Source organism: Protopterus annectens, chromosome 16.part0 (genome assembly GCF_019279795.1).
Source record: "Protopterus annectens isolate FY-2018-M chromosome 16.part0, PAN1.0, whole genome shotgun sequence".
NCBI lineage: Eukaryota > Metazoa > Chordata > Ceratodontiformes > Protopteridae > Protopterus > Protopterus annectens.
The window spans coordinates 174,485,863-174,507,080 of NC_056750.1; the positions used below are offsets into that span (position 1 = coordinate 174,485,863).

The following is a 21,218-nucleotide window of genomic DNA, read 5'->3' on the forward strand; positions in this document are numbered from 1 at the left end:
TGACTATGCATTTTTTGGCATTTAACTTTAGGCCATGGCTCTGGCACCAGTCATCCGTTTCTGTGAGACCCTTCTGAAGGATATCTGTGTCGGATGTGTTTTCGACTACGGCGCCCAGTTTGCAGTCATCTGCAAACTTTGTCAGCCATAACCCTCCTGTTTGCGCTTGTACTTCGGAAAAGTAGATGCCAAACAAGAGTGGGCCCAGGACTGAGCCCTGTGGGACACCACTTGTGACAGGCTTTGAGTCTGACATGGCGCCAGCAACTCTGACCCTGTGGGTTCTGTCACTCAGCCAGTTTGCAACCCATCTTGTGATGTATGGGTTAACATTTAAGCTGATGAGTTTTTCAATGATACCAGAGTGGGGTATTGTATCGAAGGCCTTCGCCAGATCGAGGTAGGCTGTATGGACTGCCTTTCCCTCATCAATGGCTTTGGTGACTGTTTCGAAAAAGTCAACCAAGTTTAAAAGGCATGATCTGCCTTTGACAAAGCCAAACTGGGTTGGATCCAAAGTCTGCAAATTCCATGTGTCTTTATATATGAGGTCCATTATGATCCTCTCCATAGCTTTGCAGATAAGGCTTGTCAAGCTAATGGGCCGGTAATTTCCAGGGTCTGTGGAGGCACCGCCTTTGTGAAGTGGGACCACAGTCGCAGTGCGCCACTCCATGGGTACGTATCCAGAGGTGAGACTATGATTAAACAGCTGTCCTAGCTGTGGGTTTAATTCCTCGTTGAGTTCGTGAAGCACACAGCCTGGGACACCATCAGGTCCCATGGATGCTGTGTTTTTTGCTTTGGAGAGAGCAGTTCTCACTTGGGCGTTTGAGATGTTTGGGGGGCTGCAACCATTTGGTATAGATATCTCTCCTTTTGGGGGGGAGGGGGGGGAGAAATTTGCACTGAACCTGTCAGCCAGTATGATGGCAATGTCTGTAGGATCAGTAATCTTCACATCATTTTGAACTAGTTCTGAGCATATCTGGGAGTTTCCTCCCAGGTTTCTAACATGGCTAAAGAAGGCCTTATGATTGTCCTTTGAGTCTTTAGCTATTTTTCTCTCAAAATTTGCTTTGGATGATTTTATGAGAGCTCTTAGTTTTTTACTTATAGTGATCAAGGGTGTCTGTTCTGTTAATGTCAAATGCTTGCCTTCCCTTCACAAAACCATACTAATCTTATCAATTTTAGCAACACCTTTGCCACTCTTTTAGCCATTATGAAGACAAACACATTATACTTATGCTTTAAAATTGAAACAAGCCTATATGAAGCTGCATCTGATGGGTCTTGACAGTCTTTAGGAATTACAGCAACCACAGCTTTCTTCCAGGGTGTTGGCATTTCCTCTCCTTTTAAAATACTGTTAAACAAAAACCTTCCAGATTTATCACTTTCTTCCCTCCTGGCTTCCAAATTTCCACAGGAATACAACCTATTTCCAGAAACTTTCCTACAGACTCTATATACACCAGTTTATCATCTCATCTCCTCCTATCTTAACCGTTACTCGTCAAGCGTAGTCTGCCTCTAACCCTGGCATACTCAAGTCTTCCATGCATATTTCCATTTTTTTTCCTCTTAAATTTATTTCCACATTTCTCTGCTTTTTACGAATGTTCATACATTTTCTGAAATATCTCTAATACCCCTACAGGAAATCTGGTTAATTTTCTTGTTAGAGACTCCCTAAGTTTGGCAACAACCCCATTATACTTCCTGTTGTCTAAGTCATTGTGCTCTGGAGTTGTAGAAAAGAGTTGCTTAGCAGCAATCCTTCTACACTCAAGCATACTGTCCAGGTATTTTTCTTTTTAGCACTCTGCAGCTGCACCTCTTCTTGTGAGATTCCCCTTATTCTGCAATACTTTAATCTTTGTCAGGCCTTCTAAAATATCATAATTTCTTAACCACATCTCTATTTTATATTTCTACCCTATTTTTAAACTCTCTCATTTTATCCCACTCACTAGCTATAATTTCTGAAGAACTTTCTATCTGCTCTATTAACTCTTGAATAATTTTCACTACCCATTCCTTAAATTCCACTTTTTAAACAGGAAGGTGACGAAAAGCCAGTTTCTCACATTTACTTCGTTACCCTGCATTTTTTTCTTGGTTGTTACCGATGCATAATCTGAAAGAGTTATGGGAAGTTATCAAAGCTTTTGATTAAATGCACATTCCTGTAAAATACAATTGTTCTAGTCTTGCCCAATTACTGTAACTTGAGGAATAATATGTACATTCTCCGAGTGCCTAATACTGAATTTACATCTTCCATACTAAATATTTTTTTTTTAAATTTCTTCAGAAATCAACCTTGTTTTGCTGTTGCTTGTTTTCTTGGGAGGCTTGCTGTTTTCGTAGAGGGGTTAGTTTGTTTTTCATTTAATGTTTTATCGTGTGTGGGCATTTAATGTATTCTAGAAGGTGGAGTGTATTTTTTGGATCTTGACTTGGACTCTGAGGGAAGGCAAGATGTAGCTTGCATATCTGTGTAGTAGGGTGACTGTAGACCTGACATTTGGATGGCATCTCCCAAGATAAGAATGTACTCCATGAGTGATAGTGCACCATGCATGGGACCCTGCAAAACTGTGGTAAAGTACAGAAAGCATGTCAGAAGCTCTCCAGTGAATTATTTTATTGTCCTAGATGCTCCAGGTTTAAAAGTAAGATGGTGAAAAATAGAGTATGTTTGGTTGGGTTCTCAGTATTCGGGATCATTGAAAACCAGCGGGAGGTTAAAATATCTGAATAGGTAAAATGGAGGTTTATGGTCAAATTAAACTACAAGGAAGATAGCTGGGTTTAAGAACACAACAAGAATAAGTTTTTTTTCAGCCACTTTGGCAGTTCTGGCCTATTCAACAAGGGGACCACAAATGTGGAAGGCTTGACTGTCAGACAATGACAGTTAACTGCAACCCTGTTCCAGCCTTCAGGCAAAACTTACACAGTTCACCTTGGCTCTCCTTTCCTAACCAGGATGCACTTCCAAAAGATAGACCACTTTAAAGGTAAAAAAAAAAAAAAATAATGCTTTGAGAGCTTACAACACTTTACATATATGGTGTAGAGAGAGAATCAGTAGCATTGAGTATAATAACTTAATTGATTTTAAAACAGAAAAGAAGCATACTCTTCACTTACGACAGAAGAAAAGGAAAGCAGCTAAAACATAGGTACAGACTGTTAAACTTAAAAACCGATACCAAGAAGTCTGAATTTTTAGCCTCGTGGCTCTTGTTGAATAAGCTTGGACTGGCACAAACAGAAGTGCAAGCTTGACTAAAAAGCTGTTGTTTGAGTGACTTCATGGTTGGTACGGACTATATAACCCTTAACATTCCATGTTCTAAGTACACACCATATGATTAATGCTCGTAGGCTTCATCCAAAACAGGTGATGAGCTAATTACAGTAGAGACTGGTGGTGAAATAAATGATAGTATACCCAAAGTGATGATTGGTTACTTCAAAGGTGGCTGCACACTGATCAGCAATGTAATTTCAGCTCTCCCAGTGTGAAAAAGAAACCAAGAGATACGGGCTAGTAATTCTGCCAAATTTAGTAAAATTCAGTTACTGGTTGGTAAATACAGTGCCTGAAAGTGCCAGCAAAGAAGAAATGTAGACAGCCTGAAATAAAATCTAGAAAAGGTGAAGAGAAAACCCTGACTGGGAAGAATCCTGCAGCTGTTCAGCAAAAAGCAGTTCAGGTCTTGCTTTGTTGTAATTTAGAGGAGAGAAAAAATGTGCTCATAGCTGAGTAAAATGAAACATTGAAGGTGATTATCAACTCAATTAACAAAGGTCTGGAAAAATGGAAGACTAAACAGCTCTTCAGATGAACTGATAAAACTGCAAAAATCATAGATCAAAATGTAGAAAAGGCTGGCTTGAGTATGGGACTGCTCAAGAACTGTTTCAGAGAAGGGTAGCATTAGAAGACGGATCACGCAGAGAACACCTGAGATTTTCACTTTGTACGAGAAAAACTGGAGGGAGCAAACTAAATTTTTTGAAAGCACAAGTAAGCAATTAGACCTGGTGTTCTGCAGCAGGATTTCATTGAAAGGGTGCATCATGTGATGCTCCAAACCTGGCTATGAGAAAGCAACCCAAGACCTGTATTATTAAAGATGCAGTCCTGCCAGCAGACGCTGTACACCAGGCAGAAGATAAGCAAATTTATCCCATCACTTAGAGAATGTCGAGAGGCAGATGTGATATTCAAGCTGCTGTACCCAGCTGTCTTCAAAATATTTTTTCCTTGAGGATCAGTCAGTTTTTGATGCAGAACAGGCTACGGAGGAAATGCAGAAGTTTGTTCAACAAATAAGTCATCAGACTAAAGAGGACCCTGCTTAGAATTCTTCTGATGATAAAGCTCCTAGAGAGACTTCTAGTGAAACCTTTTCCAGTGTTCCAAAGGAAAATGCTGGAGACAGAAAAAAAGCACAAGAGTGGACTAGAAGAATCAGAAGTACCTTGGACTTGAATAAGACTTTGGGGTTGGGAGATGGAGATGAACAGGAGGAATACCAGCAACACTGCAATTACTGAATAAATGTAAGACTATAAAGCATAAGTCAGATTTGTGAAATATGGCTTTAATAAGAAAAAGTAGCTGAGAAAGATTGGAACTTGGTGTGGGGTATATGCTTTTCAGTCCCGTCCCTTCCCCTCCCCACACACAATCTCATTAACATTTGGAAGAGCACTAAAAGTAAAACAAAGAAACAATTTTTTGTTAATGGTAGTTGTATAAATTTTTTCATAAATTGTATGTTATACAGTTAAGCGTGTTCAGTGATGTATGTAGTAGATACTAAATTTAACCAAGTACATCTGATGTCAATTTTCATTCATCCTAAACAGTTGTATCCAGATCCAACTCTGCCTCATTTTACAGGTCATGGACTATGGAAACTCTCATGCTCCTCCCTTGCCTATATTGCTGTAGCCCCCTACCATACCTTAGATCTCTTTTTCCACCTTTGCGTACGGACGTAGTCGCTGTGAGCTCTCAAGCGTAGTACTTTTCTGCTTAGATAAGTGAACAACTATCTTTGATGTCTGTATACATTAATTTCTCCCTTATGCTACATTTGTAGTGTAGTGCAGTTAAACCATTGTTGGTAACGTTCTCTTTTCGCTCTTAATTTAAAAAAAAAAACTTTTGTATTTTTTTTTTCCTATGGTTGAAAAACCTTTTACCTTTACAAAATGTAAGTTTGTGGGCATAAGATCCCTCTGTATGATGCTCATGACTCTTGTGTTTATTGCTTGGGTGTTGGGCAATGTATGCAAAGCTTTTAATCGAAGGGCCTCAGTGTATCAGAAAGTCTTATTTTGAAAGGTCTTCTGCCTACAACCTTCTCGTAATCATTATCTAGAGCTCAAACCTCCAAATCTGACAAAAAGGAGTCCAGAAAACATCTGTCAGACCCTTCTGGATCCTCCACTCCCATCTTCCGATCCTGCCACGGAGCCAGCCCATAAACTATCAAAACAGTTGAATCTGAAGAATAAATCTTCACATCCTTCTGCGTCAGATGCCAGATTTGTTTCATCTTATCTGATACCACTCCCTTGGACCCGGTATGTGTCCTCTCTGTACCTTGTCCTTCCAGACTGTCATCACCTTTTTTAAAGAGGCACTGCCATTCTAAGTCACCTTCAGTGGCGGCCTCTTCCCATTCCTCCAGGACCCTGACAGAAGCAGATGTGGACAGAATGATGGAAGTTTCTCTCAACAGAGATTCAGTTGGGAGTTCTCATGACTCCCACCCCTTCAGGTCCAGAGATCTTTACCAGTGCTTCTCAACCCATCTTGTTTCCTTCCCTGATCCGACCCTTGGCTTTGGAGGCCTTGGATCCCTGATCCAACCCTTGGCTTTGGAGGCCTTGGAGTCTTCCTGGACCGTCTGTCTGATGTGAAGATTGTCATATCTTCTGCTCTGATGTATACTGAGTGCACAAGCTTAGTGAGTCTCAGAGCTGGATGACTCTTGAGCTTTTTGTCGTGGCCAAGTCCAAGGTGTTAGTCAACACCAAATTGCCTGAACACTCTCTGCCCTTTAGAGCCTCTGCATTAGACAGCTCTGCTATCACCTCTGCTGGTCAGAGAGAGCAGACAGTCTAGAAGCATTTCTTCTCGGCTCCGTTTGCATCCTTCTACCTGGAGCGCTCTGTTTGAGGTGGTGGAGAGAGAGTTCTCTGCTTCTGGTGGACAAACTATTTCAACCCCCCTCTGCTCTTCCTTCTGGGTTCTGTATGTCTTTGTGCCTTGAGACTCAACAGGGACAACCAGCCCAAAGTCTCCAGACTACCTAGCAGGGTATACTTGTATGTTCTGATACATAACTGGAATATCCCACCAAACAGGTCCCTAGAAAAGAAAGTGCTAGAGGAGGCACTTAGACTCTCCTCACAGAATATAGTGATTTTGATGAGGGGGTACAGTCTCCAGCATCACTAGCTGATGACATTTCCTTTGGAGACATCCTGGAGATTCTCAAGCAATGGGATTATTGGTCTATCTATTAACACTTCCCAAGAGGAATCAGTATTCCTAGAAGACTTAGGCTCTGGCCCATTTTACCTCCTGGGTGACTCCGCCCTCTTGAGCTCATTGATTTGTTCTCTAGGTGGGCGTGGAAGGAACCCGATACTGTTGAGATAATCCCCAAGAGACCAGACAGGATCCTGGCACCATCAAAAGGAAAAGAATTTTGGAGTAAAGGACTACCAGTCGATGGTCATGATTGTAGCGGTGACCACAAAGAACTTGCAGAACAGAGCTCCTGTCCATCCCCCTCACAAGGAGTCCAGGGAGTTTGACAGACTTGTAAAATGTGTATATGCTTCAGCGACCTTTGCACCCAGGTCACTGAATTATTTGGCACACTTCATCAAACATCAGAGAGACTTGATTAAAGAACTTTACAAACCCCTCTCTAGGACTGGTACTTCTGAGCACTGAGGCACAGAGCTCTATTGCCTCAGTTTGCTATCCCACAATCTATTATGAATTCGTCCATGAGACTTATTTCACACACGCAACTTGAATGTACCTCAAGGGCGGTGGGTTCAGGCATTTCCATTAGGAGACATGCCTGGATCACCTGTGTGATTTTTGTGGAGCCCTTCAAGCCCTCTTTCATCAGTGCACCCTTTGGAATTCCTTTGTTTGACTATAAAGTTAGACACACACACTGGGTGTGAGCAAGATGGTAACACCCTGCCTGTGGTGGGCATACGTTTTTTGACTCCAAAAAGGATCTTCTCTAGGAATCAACAAGATGGTAAAATATTTAGTTCAGAAAGTCCCAGGGTCCTTCCTGTGATACACATGGAGATGGTTCCCTAAGAGGCATAGGGTGGAACTCTAACTGAAGACGTCACCCGTGAGGCAGAGGTGGCCCACAGAACCAGAAATCCACAGATTCTCTGACAGACCTTACCATTGCTTTGGAAAGGAGGACCGATTTGTCCACCTCTGGAGGCAGTTGGGGGTCATCTGTCCCTGCACCAGTGGGCCTGGCTAGACATTACAAAAGATATATGGGCACAGGGGATTATTTCCAGAGGGTGTATAATTCCTAGGTGTGTGCGTGAATGGGTGTGCCTTCTTTGAAGGTTGGGTGTCGGGCTGGCAACTCGGCACCGTAAAAAATCAACTGCCAATCATTAGCGGACCGGAGTTCCGCTGTGGCAGCCCCTAACCGGGAAAAGCCGAAAGACATTGGTATATAATTTCTTTTTCTCTACCCCCTCCAAGAGTAAACAAAATTCCCAATGTTCCACCCAGTCAGAGAAAAGCAGTAGCTCTCAAAATAAAAAAAGCTACTTAAAAAGTGTCATCCAACTTACTCAAGATTCTTTTTCATGTAAGAGAAAACAGGAGACTGGAGACCAGTTTTGGTTCCCAGCAATCTGAACAAATTGGTGCAGTATGCAAAGTTCCAGATGGTCACAGTACAGTCCATTTTGCCTTTCCGGCACAAGGACTACTGGATGTGCTCAAATCTTCAGGGTGTGTATTATCACATAAAAATATATAAAATGTGAAATATATGTGCATGCATATAAGAGGTGTGTAAAATATGTAACTTGTATATATAATAGCTGGGAATAATGTCTTAATAGCTACAGTCCACATATTATTTTGGAATGCGAATGGCCTTGCATGTATAGACAAAAAAGGTAAGAATATTGAATTCTTTTAAATGTCGAGTTTAAGAAGCAGTTCTTCGGGATGCACATTTGGAAAGAAGTGAACATGTGAATTTGATAAAGACAGGATTTCAGGATGGATGTTCATCAGAATGTCAAGGACAAAGAGAAAGAGGAGTACTTATATTAATTGCTAGAGGATCTCCAATAATGCTATCAGAGGGAAAAAAGATGATGGTAAATTTGTGGTAGTAAGAGACTATTGGCAAGGGAGGAGGAGCACGCCAATATGTATTTTTATAGTCCACTTTGTTATAATGGAGATTAATACATTTTTTTTTGGGAGAATTGATTGGCTTTTCAGCAGGGAATGTTGTTTGTAAGTGGTGACCTGTATTGCAGCAGTGAGGATGTGTCTTGTGATCTATAAGGTAAAAATACTGCAACCTGTGGGTCTCGGATTTGATATCGGATACGAGCCGGCAACTTGTTTCAAGCTAATGGATCCGAGCTCCTAGCTCCTCCCCTCACCCATAATCCCCTGCTAACCCTCCATGACCTCAGATAGAGTTTGCCCCTCAATATATACCCAAAAACGGGTATCCAACTAAAATAGATCCGAAGAAGGCCAGGGGGAAGGAGGGGGGGTTGGTTGCAGACAAATGAAGCTACCTACTCAGATGGAACGTTAAGGTGAGTACATAACTTCTTAATCTGAAGTAGGGAGTTCATTTGTCAGCAACCTGTGGGACAGATTCCCCAGCTACCTGAACCTTGGGTGGCCATCATGGAAGGATATTGCGAAGCACCGCAGAGCCAAAGGATGCTCTCTCTCTAGAAATCACGTCCAGTTTGTAGTGGTTAATAAAGGTATGAGATGAAGCCTAAGTGGCTGCCGAATAAATATTATCCAATGGAACTCTAGACTTGAAGGCCGCAGAAGTAGAGATGGAACGAGTGGAATGTGCGCGAACTCCTTCTGGTGCGGGTCTCCCAGAGGCTTGGTACGCTAATAGGATACATTGAGAAATCCAGCGTGAGAGATACTTTTGATATTGCTTTCCCCAAATTAAATTTGGCAAAGGAAATGAACAGCTGGTCGGATTGTCTATGACCAGCTGTTCTATGAGCATAAAAGCGAAGCTGCCTATGAACATCTAATGAGTGCAGCTTGTACTCTCCTTTATTCTGATATTTAGGGAAGAAAACCGGTAAGTTTATGGATTGATTTATGTTGGTTTCTGATGCTATCTTGGGAAGAAGAGGGATTGATCCTGAGGTACACTCTGTCTGGGTAAAAGATCAAATAAGGAGGCTTCACAGAAAGAGCTTGAAGCTCCTAAACTCTTTTTGCTGAAGTGATGGTTACAAGGAATGCTGTTTTCCAGGACAAGAATTTGAGATCTACTGAAGCAGCGGGTTCAAAAGGTGGAGCAGTCAAGGCTTGAAGAACTAGTGAAAGATCCCACGGTGGTACGGTTTCTTTTATAGGGGGGGGGGGGTCTAAGCAAGAAGGTGCCCTTGAGAAAGCTTTTACACAACTTGGCCGACATCAAAGGCCCTGTATCATGTCCCACATGGTAATGTGAGATGGCTGCCAATTGCAACTTTGACAGTTGAACAACTAGCGCCTTCCTGAAAAAGTTCGGTTAGGAAGTCTAATATGGACGGAAGAGGAGCCATAAAGGGATCTAGATCATGATGCTCCGCCCAGATGGAGAAACGTTTCCATTTACTGCGGTACACTTTCCTGGTGGAGGGCTTATGCGCTGCCACAAGGATGGCTTTGACTGGTGAAGAGATACCGGGAGTCCTAACTAGGAGTGGAACTGGAGCAACCAAGCTGTCAGTTTCAGATTGTCCAGGTTTGGGGTCGGTAAGTTCGACGGATGGGAGATTAGATCCGGACTGGGATCCAGAATCCAAGGAGGATTCACTAGGTGAGACCACAGGTAAGGGAACCAAATTTGCAGAGGCCAGAATGGGGCAATGAGGATCATCCTGCTCCCCAACCGCGAGGCTTTCTGTAAGAGTTGCAGCATCAGGGGTAGAGGAGGATAGGCATAAAGTAGCCAAGCATGCACCAGAGCGTCTCTTGGAGTTTCCCCTGGAGGGGGAATCAGAGCGAAGAAATTGCCGCATTTTGTGTTTGAGGGAGACGCAAAAAGATCGCAGCAGGGTTGCCCCCATATTGCGAATATCTGCTTCGCTACTAGTGGATTGAGAGACCACTCGTACGGGGTAAGAAGGGTGCGACTGAGTTTATCCGCTAGGATATTGGTCTGTCCCGGAATGTGCGTTGCAATCAGAAAGCGGTTCGTGGAGATCACCCATTCCCACACTCTCATGGCTTCGTGGCATAGAGGGTAAGATCTGGTTCCCTCCTGTTTGTTGATGTACCAGACAACCGACATGTTGTCCGACTGAATTGCAATCGTTCCGATGGGGAGGAGATCCTGAAGTGCTTGCAACGCGAACAGCACCGCTCTCATCTCCAGAACGTTGATATGCAGGGAGGTCTCTGTGTCGTTTCACGTGCCTTGGACCGTCCTGCCTGAATAATCCCCCCCCCACCTGAGGCGGGAGGCGTCCGTGGTCACCGTGGCGAGAGGGGGAGAGGTGCAGAAGGGACGGCCCGTATGGAGGTCCGAAGCTTGGAGCCACCATAATAGAGCCCTCCTGCAAGCCTTGCTGATAGCAATGGGGTGGTGAAGAGGAAGGGATAGAAAGGACCACTGCACTAGAAGTGTCCATTGCAGTACCCGCATGTTCAGACGGGCGCATGGAAGGAGCGTAATCGCTGCCGCCATGGAGCCTAGTGCCCTCAGGACCAATTCCGCTGAAGTCTCTGATTGGAGGATAGCCCGCACATGGGAGTTGCAAATTCCGGATTCTCTCGGAAGTTAGAAAGGCTCGTAGCTTTCTGGTGTCTATTCTGGCTCCTATGAATTCTATGACTTGTGTCGGGGCCAGAAGGGATTTGTCGGCATTGATGGTGATGCCTAACTGTGGGGCTAGGCGGAGAAAGAAATCTCTGGCTGAGCAAAGTAGATGCCTTGTTGGGGCGGTCAGGAGCCAGTCATCCAGGTACGGAAAGACCTGTATTCCCTGGAGTCTCAGGTGGGCCGCAATCACTGCTAATACCTTGGTGAACACCCTGGGGGCTGTGGTGAGGCCAAAGGGAAGGACCCTGAACTGGTAGTGACTGGCTCCCAGCCAGAAGCGGAGGAACGTCCTGGATCGTCTGTCCATTAGAATGTGGTAGTACGCATCCTTGAGGTCTATAGAGCACATCCAATTGTTCTCCCTTAGAAGGGGGAGAATAGATTGAAGAGTGACCATTCGGAATTTTTCCTTGGTTACTGACTGGTTCAAGCGGGAAAGGTCTAGAATCGGTCTCAAGTCCCCTGTCTTTTTTGGCACCAAAAAGAACCTGGAGTAGAACCCTAATCCAAGCTGGTCTTGGGGGATGGGCTGGAAGGCTCTTTTTCTTAGCAGCTGCTGAATTTCTGCGGCTGCGGCCTCCCTCTGATCGGGTGGTACATCGGGGAGATTCTTGAATTTGGGGACATGGAGTAATGGTATTTTGTACCCTCTGGATATAATGCGAAGCACCCAGCGGTCTGTCGTGATGGACTCCCATGCCGCTAGGTGCTCCGAGAAGTGCCCCCCGACTGCCTCCAGAGTGGAGCAGCCGGGCAACCCTTCAGGGCTGCTGCGTGGGCCGTTCAGAGAAAGTTTTCTCTGGACCCAAAGTTTCTCGGAGCCCCTCTGCCCCTGGGGCGGCGTCCTCCCTGTCCTCCTCTGCCACGGAAGGACTGGTTGTCCTGAGCGGGTTGGAAATGTTGCGATTTCCGGAACATCTTCTTCTGACCCTTTTGGTGCTTCAAAAAGGACCGCTGGGGAGCAGAGAAGCGGACTCCGACGGCAGACAACGTCTTCCCGTCTTTCTCACTCTGGACAAGTGTCTCGCGAACTGTTTTGCCAAATAGGGCAGAACCATCGAAAGGGGCGTTCGCAAAAGACGCTTTAAAAGGCTCTGCAAAGTCACAATGACGGAGCCAGGCCTGACGTCTCATGACTAGGCCTGCTCCGCTAGCCCTAGCGGCTCCCTCTGTGGCGTGGGACAATAGCCGCATAGAGGTATTTGAAATTGATCTCAGAGTGGCCATTCGGGTGGAGTAAAATTGCTCGTCATCTGCAGACGAACTCAGGAGGGGAGGCAGCGTATTCTTTGATAAGATCCCGCTACATCCTGATATGTGCCATATAGTTCAGAGACCTTACCGAGAAGGTCGTTGAACTAAAAACTCGCTTCCCCAAGCGGTCCATCGAGCGGGACTCCTTGCTCGGTGGATGAACTGAGGGGCTCTCCTGAGCCAGTTCCCTCTTCGTGGCTGCCGCCGTCAACATGGCATCTACGGGGGGAGGGCCCTTACTCCAGTGCGATCGGTCTGAGGGGGGGCTAAGTATTCTGTCTGGACGTTTTGGTATTGGCTCCACGGTGTCCGGATCCTTCCACGCCCTGGTGGTAATGAGGTCCACCAAGGGGTCGGCCGGAGGGGACACCCAAGAGGTAGACGGGCCTGCTTCGAATGCCTCCAGAAACACGGACTCGGAGGAAGACTTGGGGGCAGACCACCCACCTCTGATCCTCAGCATCTCCATGATGTCTCCAAAGGAGACATCCTCAGGGGGTAATCTTGGGGAGCCTTCCCCTTCCTCCAAGTCCGTGTCCTCAGTTAAGGACTCAGGGGAGTCCACGTGCCTCCTCTTGCACTTATGCTTGCAGGGCACTTCCTCGGGGGGGTTGTCCGAGGAGGCCTCGCCAGCAACATCCTGTTCCAATGGAACCATCTGGGACATTGAAGCAGGCTGTCCCTTTGGCCGGGTGATGGAAGCCTGGCCCAGCAGAGAGGGAGTGCAGGGAGGAGCCGAGACAAGGACCGGGGGTCCGGATGCTCTCAAAAGAGCCCTCTTCACAACATCGAAAGCCGAGGGGGAACCACTCTCTCTTGGATCCGAAAGTCGGCTCCCACTCTGATCCGATGAAGGGATCGGAACCGGCGCCGAGACCATCGGATCCGAAGGACCAGTGCGCTCCGACCTGGACGGAGCCGAAGGCACACCGAATCCCTCGGATCCGAAGCTCGGGCCACGGCTCCGAGAGGTCGGATCTGACAGGCTCGAGGACAGGGTCAGATCCGAAGTACCAAGCACTGTCGGCGCCGACCCACCCCCGGCTCCAACGCTGCTCGGCTCCGAACGCTCCGAACCCGGATAGCGGGTCGGAGGTGCAATAGGATGGAAAAAAGGTGTCGAACTCCCCCCCGAACGGGGGGGGGGGGAGGCAAGAGCACTCCCATCTGCAGCTGGGCCTGGATGAACCTTCGCATCATCCGGTCCAAGTCTGCATCGGACATACTAAAGGTCGATCTCAAAGAGGTCACAGAAGCAGGCCTGGAATGCCGCCTCGATGACCTCGATGGAGATCGGGCCTCCTCCTCCTCGGGCCCTAGGGAGAAACAAGGGGATATGAGCCGAGGAGGAAGAGACCTAGAAGCAGTGGAGGGAAAAGCCCGCTTAGCTAGCGGGCCGAAACGGAGGTCTCGGCCCGCCGCTTCTCCCTCCGTTTCTCCCTCCTGGCCTTCCTGTCCGACACTTTAGCGGGAGTTTGAGTCCCGGACGGAGGAAGGGGGGCAGGAATGGCAGCAACCACAGCCTGTGGTGGAGCCACGGGAGCAGCGGAGGCCGGAGCCGAGTCCGGGGGTAAAAGTCCCGCCAGGACCAGCTTCGACCTCCGCTCTTTCAGTGCCCTGGGGTTGAACGCTGCACAAATGGTACAGCCTGAGGTGAGGTGTTCAACTCCAAGGCACGAGCGCACAGTGTGGCCATCAGCCGGGGAGAGCTTATGGCCACACTCGGTACATTTAGAAAAAATGGCTTTTGGGGCCTCAGCCATACTTAAAGAAAAGTAATGTAACACACACACACAGGCCCCAAAACACAATACACAACACACACTAACGACCAGCGAAGGGAGGGAAAACTACTTAAAAGAAATTATTTTTACTCTAAAGGGAACCTAATACTTACACACTTAATATTTTTGAGAAAAAAATAAGAAAGTTGACAGAAAAATAGAAACTTAACTGCCAAGTACTAGACGAGCTCACAGGAATCCAGCTATCCACAAGCGCGGCAAACCAGATCTGAGGTCATGGAGGGTTAGCAGGGGATTATGGGTGAGGGGAGGAGCTAGGAGTTCGGATCCATTAGCTTGAAACAAGTTGCCGGCTCGGATCCGATATCGGATCCAAGACCCACAGGTTGCTGACAAATGAACTCCCTACTTCAGATTCATGGTTAACAATAAGAACAAATTAAACTGTGGCTAGACAACCAAGTAAAAGGAACACTTCCAAAAAAACAAGCAGCTCCAAAATACACATCGGCTAAAGTGATTCTACCTCCACTCTCTGCAAATCTACAAGTAACCATAAAACATTTCTAATTGCCGTACAGAAGTTAACTACCGATAAACATTTCCAAAACACACCATCAATGCACAGGGGATCATAAAAAAATAATTATGAACTAAAGGTAACAAATCACACCCCTCTTCACATTTGTACATTTGTCATAAATTGTTAATAGGTAGTACCTTTCTAATCTGACCAGACACTTACATCAACCTTACCACCTCAACTAAATCCATTCCACTCAATTTTAAAATATCCACTGAGCAGCTACTCAAATCAGTCACTGACTACCAGCCTACTGCCAACTCCTGTCACATAACCGCAGTCTGGAAAAGCTGATCTAAATGCAAATATTGGGCTACAAAACAAATGTAAGACACATACACTGACAAACATGGATTCCATCTCAGCTTCAGTAGACTAACATCTCTATATACTTTTCCATGTTACTACAACTTTGGATAAGCAGACTACTCAAGAGGTCCTTTTCCTGATCTTACACATGGCTTTGAAACAATCAGCTACTACAACAACTGGATAATTTTAGATTTGCTAAAGTAGCTGTTCAATATAACCTCAACAAAAATGTTTGTATTGTACCTTAATCTATCTCAGAAATAACATAAAACAGTCACAAACCAAGTGTCAAGCTCAGAGGGAACAAACACCCAGGAGCGCATTTGCAATGGGCCTGGAACTGGAATTAAACAATATTTTATAAGGCAGTAGCTGGAATAAAGAAGCTGAACCACGACAAAGTAAAATCAAACATCCCCAGAAAAAAAAAAAAAAAAAAAAAAAAAAAAAGTGTGCAAGTTGCACTTACTCATAATATTAGTCATTCAAATTCCTCACTACTGAAGTAGCCTGCACTGTACAACCCGTCTCATACCTTCCACTCTGACTGCTGAGTGAAGCATTCTTCGGTACTCTGCTGCTACCTTAAAAAAATAGCATCTCAGATGCTTCACAGGAGCAGCATTCATTCCTATTGGTTTGCCACTTATAGTCTTGACAAACACAAGCTCCTCATTAGAAAGGACCATTAAATCGATGTCCTGATGACTCCAAGGAGAGGAGTTTTCAACCACTGTCATTCTTCTGATAAGACAGGCCAGGAGCCTCTCTCTGAAACCAGACACAATACTTTACATTGCTCTCTCCCATGAGTGTAAAGGCAAGGCCACTACAAGTCTTCACTTGTATCCGACAGCCACAACGACACTTATTGAAGTTGTATTAGGGCACTGAACAGAACAACTTTACAGTAGTGAAGCTCAGGATTGAGATCCTAACTCTGCAATGGATGCAAGTAACTGGGAGGCACAGGGCCAAGGAAGCACATTATGTCTACCCATGACATTAACTCTCAATGCTCTCCATCTCTGTGGTGTGACTAAATACTTAAATTTACTTAAGCAGAGTGGAAAAAAACAAAAAAGGGAACTTTAGCCAAGACTTGATAAAATAAAACTCACAGTTTCTGAAACGCCAAATACTGCCTTCCTAGCTCAAGTGGAAGATTACAAAATATAACAATACACAACATTGTTTCTCTGCAAAAAACATACCGTTTAGTCCACATTACAATAGTACATCATCTACTAGACAAATGTACAAGCAGACAAATCCAGAGAATAAGAATCAAGCAATTACTTAGCAGCAGCTTTTGAACAGATGGTGTGCATTTCAAAACTCAAAAGGATGTGCAATTGAGAGAATGTGGGTAAAGACAGAAAGGGCTCTCAACGCAGAAAACTGAGAACAGCACACAAAAAGTAGCATGAGTGCAACAGCAGACTTATACCTTAAAGACAGCACTGTCACAGATGAACACAGTCATCTTGTTAGTCTACAAACTAGGAAGCAAGTCAAAGATACATCACTGTGCAACAGGGAGATGCTTAGCTTTAATAAATACGTATCCCCAGTACTCACTCTCTGATGTAGCCACCATGAAACTATGGACATCATTCATAATAATCTTTCAGGACTGATGGCGGACTACACGCTAATGACTTGCAAGCTATACTCTAAAGCTGAAAAAGCAAGCCTTTCCCAAACATAATCTCAAGTTCTTTATATACAAATTTGACAGCGTTTCCCAAAGGTTACTTAAACTGAATAGGACTTTATCTACACGCCCTATATAGGACAGATGAGGAAACTAGGTAGACGTATAGATATTTTAAATGCTTGACTTTCAGTTGCACTGTTAAGGTGAAACAACATTCTTGGCATCAGACACTTTTCAAAGTCTTTCTGAAGTAGCACAGCATAGCTATAACAGTTAAATGATCGCAACTTTAAGGAGAATGAAAAGAAAAAAGTAGCTGACCAGGGTCCTTTGTATTCAACAATACTTGAATTTTGAAGAACAGTAGTTAGGTGACTGGTTGTAAGAGAACCATAGAAACCTGCACCCTGCATGTGTGCAGATGACAAGTTTGGCCCACACCCCCTACTTTCTGCAATACACCACATAAACCTGTCTTAATCTCCTTGACTCCTCCTCCTAACTCCTCTTAAGCCCGTTCCTTTCTTGCCTCATCACTTAGTCAATCTTCTGCTTGCCGTTCTGTATCATGCCTCTTCCCCCTCCCCAAATACCTTTCCCTTACATTCCAATCTCCCACCTTGCATTCCCATGTAGCCACAGCAATCTTTTTTTTTTGTTCAAACCCTTGATAATAGCCCAAACTACTTAATCCTCAGTATATAAAAAATGGCATCTCTGCCTGCTCAAGTCAGCCAGGTGATGACTGTGCCAGTCAGATTCTAGCTACTGACAAAGTGCAGTGTCACTACCCATATCTGTAACATCTACAAGAATCAGGAACAGAGAGAGAGAAATAATTAACAATTACTCATTCATAACACGTGCGTGGTAATCTACAATGGAAGATGTGTATGTACACAACTGAGTAAGAATTGGGTACCTCAGTAGGGAAACAAAACCCTTCAGAAAAAATACAATTCTGCTATACACTATATCAATAACATAAGTTGAAGCACGAGTGCCCTAAGGCACTTCTTTCCTAACGTACCAGTAGGACTACTCTCATACAAGCACACAAAAAAGTGTGATCTGCATATTAAAACACAAATGTGCGTAAAATTATGAAAGCCCTTTCCAACACACAATGTGTACCAACCCTGGTAATTTAAGGGGATATCTTCCTTAGAAACACTAGAAAATAATTTGGTGTTAATACACAACTCTTTGTACGGAAAATGTGGTTCGTCTCTGAGACTTTTGCACCCTGCAAATTTCTGCTGAAATATTACACTGTGTGACCCCATCAGCATCCTATCAAATTCCTTCAATTACCACCCTAAAATTATTTGGTGGCAAACTCAATGCCACTATTAAATGTATTACGTTATTTATCATGTTCACTGTATTGGAACCAAGTGCAATACGATTTCACCACATTTTTAAATTTGGTCACAGTAATGGTGGCTTTCTTCTACTCTCAAGAGAATTAATACTATAATTTTATAACTTCAGAAGTAAAAAGCAAACTCCAATGTCTGCCTTCAAATATGTACACTGACCATTAACCAGCTGAAAATATTCTAAATTTACATACATTCTTCTCAGTAAATGGAACAATCATTTTCCTGTAATTCACAGACTTTAGTTTTCAAAACTTCACAAAGATATGGAATATGCATGGCAGTTTAACAAAATCCACCACACACAATGGGATATGGTTATACAATGGCATTACATAAACAAATCCAGTATTCATCAGGTGCTCTGCTACCTTTAACGATTCTGTTGTGATGCTAATAGATGGCTTCTTCTGTGTAGCTGCTGTACTGGTCCCCCAACGACGTTTCCGAGCTGGCTGACCTGCTTCTGTTTCCACAGCTCCACCTGATGCAGGCTTAGAAGCAGCTTGCAGTGAGAGGAGACAGAACAACACATATGAACTGAATTGAGAATCACATGAGTCAAGAGCAAAAGCTGCAATTCAGCACCACTGTGGAACCTGGAGAACATGTAATCAGGGTTATGGAGCGAGTTAAAAATAGGACTTTAAATTTTACTGCATATGAAACACTGTAGAGATAGAAACACACTGAGACCCACAAGTCTTTTTTACCTTTACAATTCAATCAAGGTAAGTCAGCCATCAATGCGGTGAACTAAATTGCTAAAAAGAAAAATCACTTTCTGAAAAGGAAAATGTCTCTGTGACTGGTAAAACAAAATGGAAGCACTTTATAATAAAGAAACTTGCACAAAGATTTTAACATCAAATACTGTCTACAAGACATCAGACAATTATCTCAGACACTACATTTCAGATACCAAATAAAGAACTCTAACCCCAGCAAATGGATGTTATATGGATAAACTTAGCGAGTTTAAAATGGAGGCTTTTAGGACAAAACTCACCTGAAACAAATGCAAGCAAAACTCAGATAAAATTCTGACCCAAAAATAGCAATCACTAGAAACAAGAAATAATATATTCCATATAACAAGGCTCTTAAGGAAAAAAGAAAATGTATATAAAACACAAATTATTAAAGACATTAATAAGAGTATATCCAAGTCCATTTTTAAATTTACCTGTTGACCACCATTGCTTAATTTTACAAAACATTTATATATACATTGTACCTATACATTAGTCAATTAATTCAGTTTATAATTTACCTTCCTCAGGGTTGTACGGAAGCCACAGCATGTTCCAGCAACACACAGGAGAAATAATTCTCGATGGGATGGCAGTGCCTCACAAGAGGTGCATGAGTGTACACACAGACATAAGCCTACAGGTAAATTTAGAGGACCTCAAGTGACCTACTAACATATCTTTGGGATGTGGGAAAAACTGAAGCAATGAGAAAAACCCATGTGAACTCGAGGAAGACGGGAACACACACACATACACACGTCAAGAGTTAAAATGAAGAACATAGCATGACTTTTTCTAAATACACCTATGACTGACAGAACAATGGGATTTGTACAGACTTAACAATAATGGTATCAGATGAGAAAATCAACTTTTCTGAAGGAGCACAAGCATAACAAATAATGCATACGTTAAATGAAAGGATGACAAAGGACTCCTTTTAAAATCCACAGTTTAATTACAATACAAGGAGAAGACTAGACAAGCCCTGCCGGAACCTGCGCTTTCTACTTGTCATCAAACACCCTTGCCATTTAATTTGCCAACAGCCTAGACAGCCAAATAGAAAACTTCTTTTCTCAACCAATACAACACTCACGCATACCATTACAATAACCTAAGGCAGAAAAAAAAGAATGCAGAAAGTGTTGCTGAAAGACAACTGCAGGTCTTTTGGCAATGTGCATCACCAACAAAATTACAAAGCTTTTCGTGCACATTACACATTAAAAAGCTTTACGTTTCTTGGAACTGTAAAGGCAACTCAGCAAATTATGTGAAGACTGCCATGACAAAGCTGAATAAAACATGGCCTTCAATAACCCCAATTTTCTACTGGACGGATAATACACTGAACAGGACAGAAACGCACAGAATAATCTCTTTGCTTTCAAACTTTAGAAGTATTCTGGAACCTGCAGCACATTTGAAATGGAATGCATAAAGATAACACCTGCCTTAAATGCATCAAAAGCAATTTTTTCACCTTACGGAAATCTATTTTAATTGCACAGTGTGTGCGCGCGTATGCACATCTGGCCTCGAGTTTTATTTTTCTATTTACTTTTTGCAAAATCAGTGCCTCTCTACCATACGAGGGATGGAAATGGACTAGAAGGATATAGAATAGGTGTTTGCTGGGGAGCAGTTTAAATTGTCAGCAATTTCATTTTGCAATTGAAGTATATTTGGGGAAGGTTCTCTCAATTGAATTGGCACTTAAGTGCAAGTACTGCAACTAGAACCTACTGAGCGCCACAGTCTGAAAGTCCAGTTACCCTGCAAAGGAACCTTATTTCTGCATCTTGTACTGGAGATCTCATCCTTTCAGTCACTGACAGCACTCAAAAAAACAAGAAAGGGCATGCAGACTGACAAGCTGACAGCTTTATTCTATTACACTGCTTTTGTTTCAAATCCCAGTCAAGGAAAATGTTTGAAGTGCAACTTCACACATTTGCTGGTTGATCTCCTAATACACCCTACCCTTACTTGAAAACAGGTTGCAATTTAGAAAACAAAGAACCCCGAACACAACTCCCACACCTGAGATGGCTGCTCCCCTTCACTTGAGAAGAAGTTACTTCTGTCCACTGATTTGGAATCAAATTTCATCCAAGTAGCTTCACATTCATCAGCTGGTCACATCAGTCATGCCAGCCTTCTGGAGCTGGGTCGGTTTGAAAGAGGGGAAAGAAAGAGAACACACAAACAGGGCTGAAGATCAAAAAGAGCTTTCCACATAAGTGATGGCTCGCTTCTTTTTGGAGAGATCACCATATACCTGTCAAAGCAGACCCAACAGTACTATTCCCTCAAAATCTGAATTTGGGGGGATGTCTATGCCATCTGACTGAATCAAAAATGGTCGAACACAACTGACTGACTT

The 21,218-nt window shown here is 43.8% G+C and overlaps 1 protein-coding gene across 4 annotated transcripts in view; it reads right to left on the bottom strand.

Annotated features, from left to right (window-relative positions):
- ACIN1 (apoptotic chromatin condensation inducer 1) overlaps nt 1-21,218 on the bottom strand; it is a 405,577-nt gene that overhangs the window by 285,050 nt on the left and 99,309 nt on the right. For all 4 annotated transcript variants that reach the window (XM_044057793.1, XM_044057795.1, XM_044057797.1 and 1 more), the window contains exon 4: nt 18,446-18,579. In XM_044057793.1, coding sequence (XP_043913728.1) covers nt 18,446-18,579 — 134 coding nt within the window. The remainder of the gene's footprint in view (nt 1-18,445; nt 18,580-21,218) is intronic.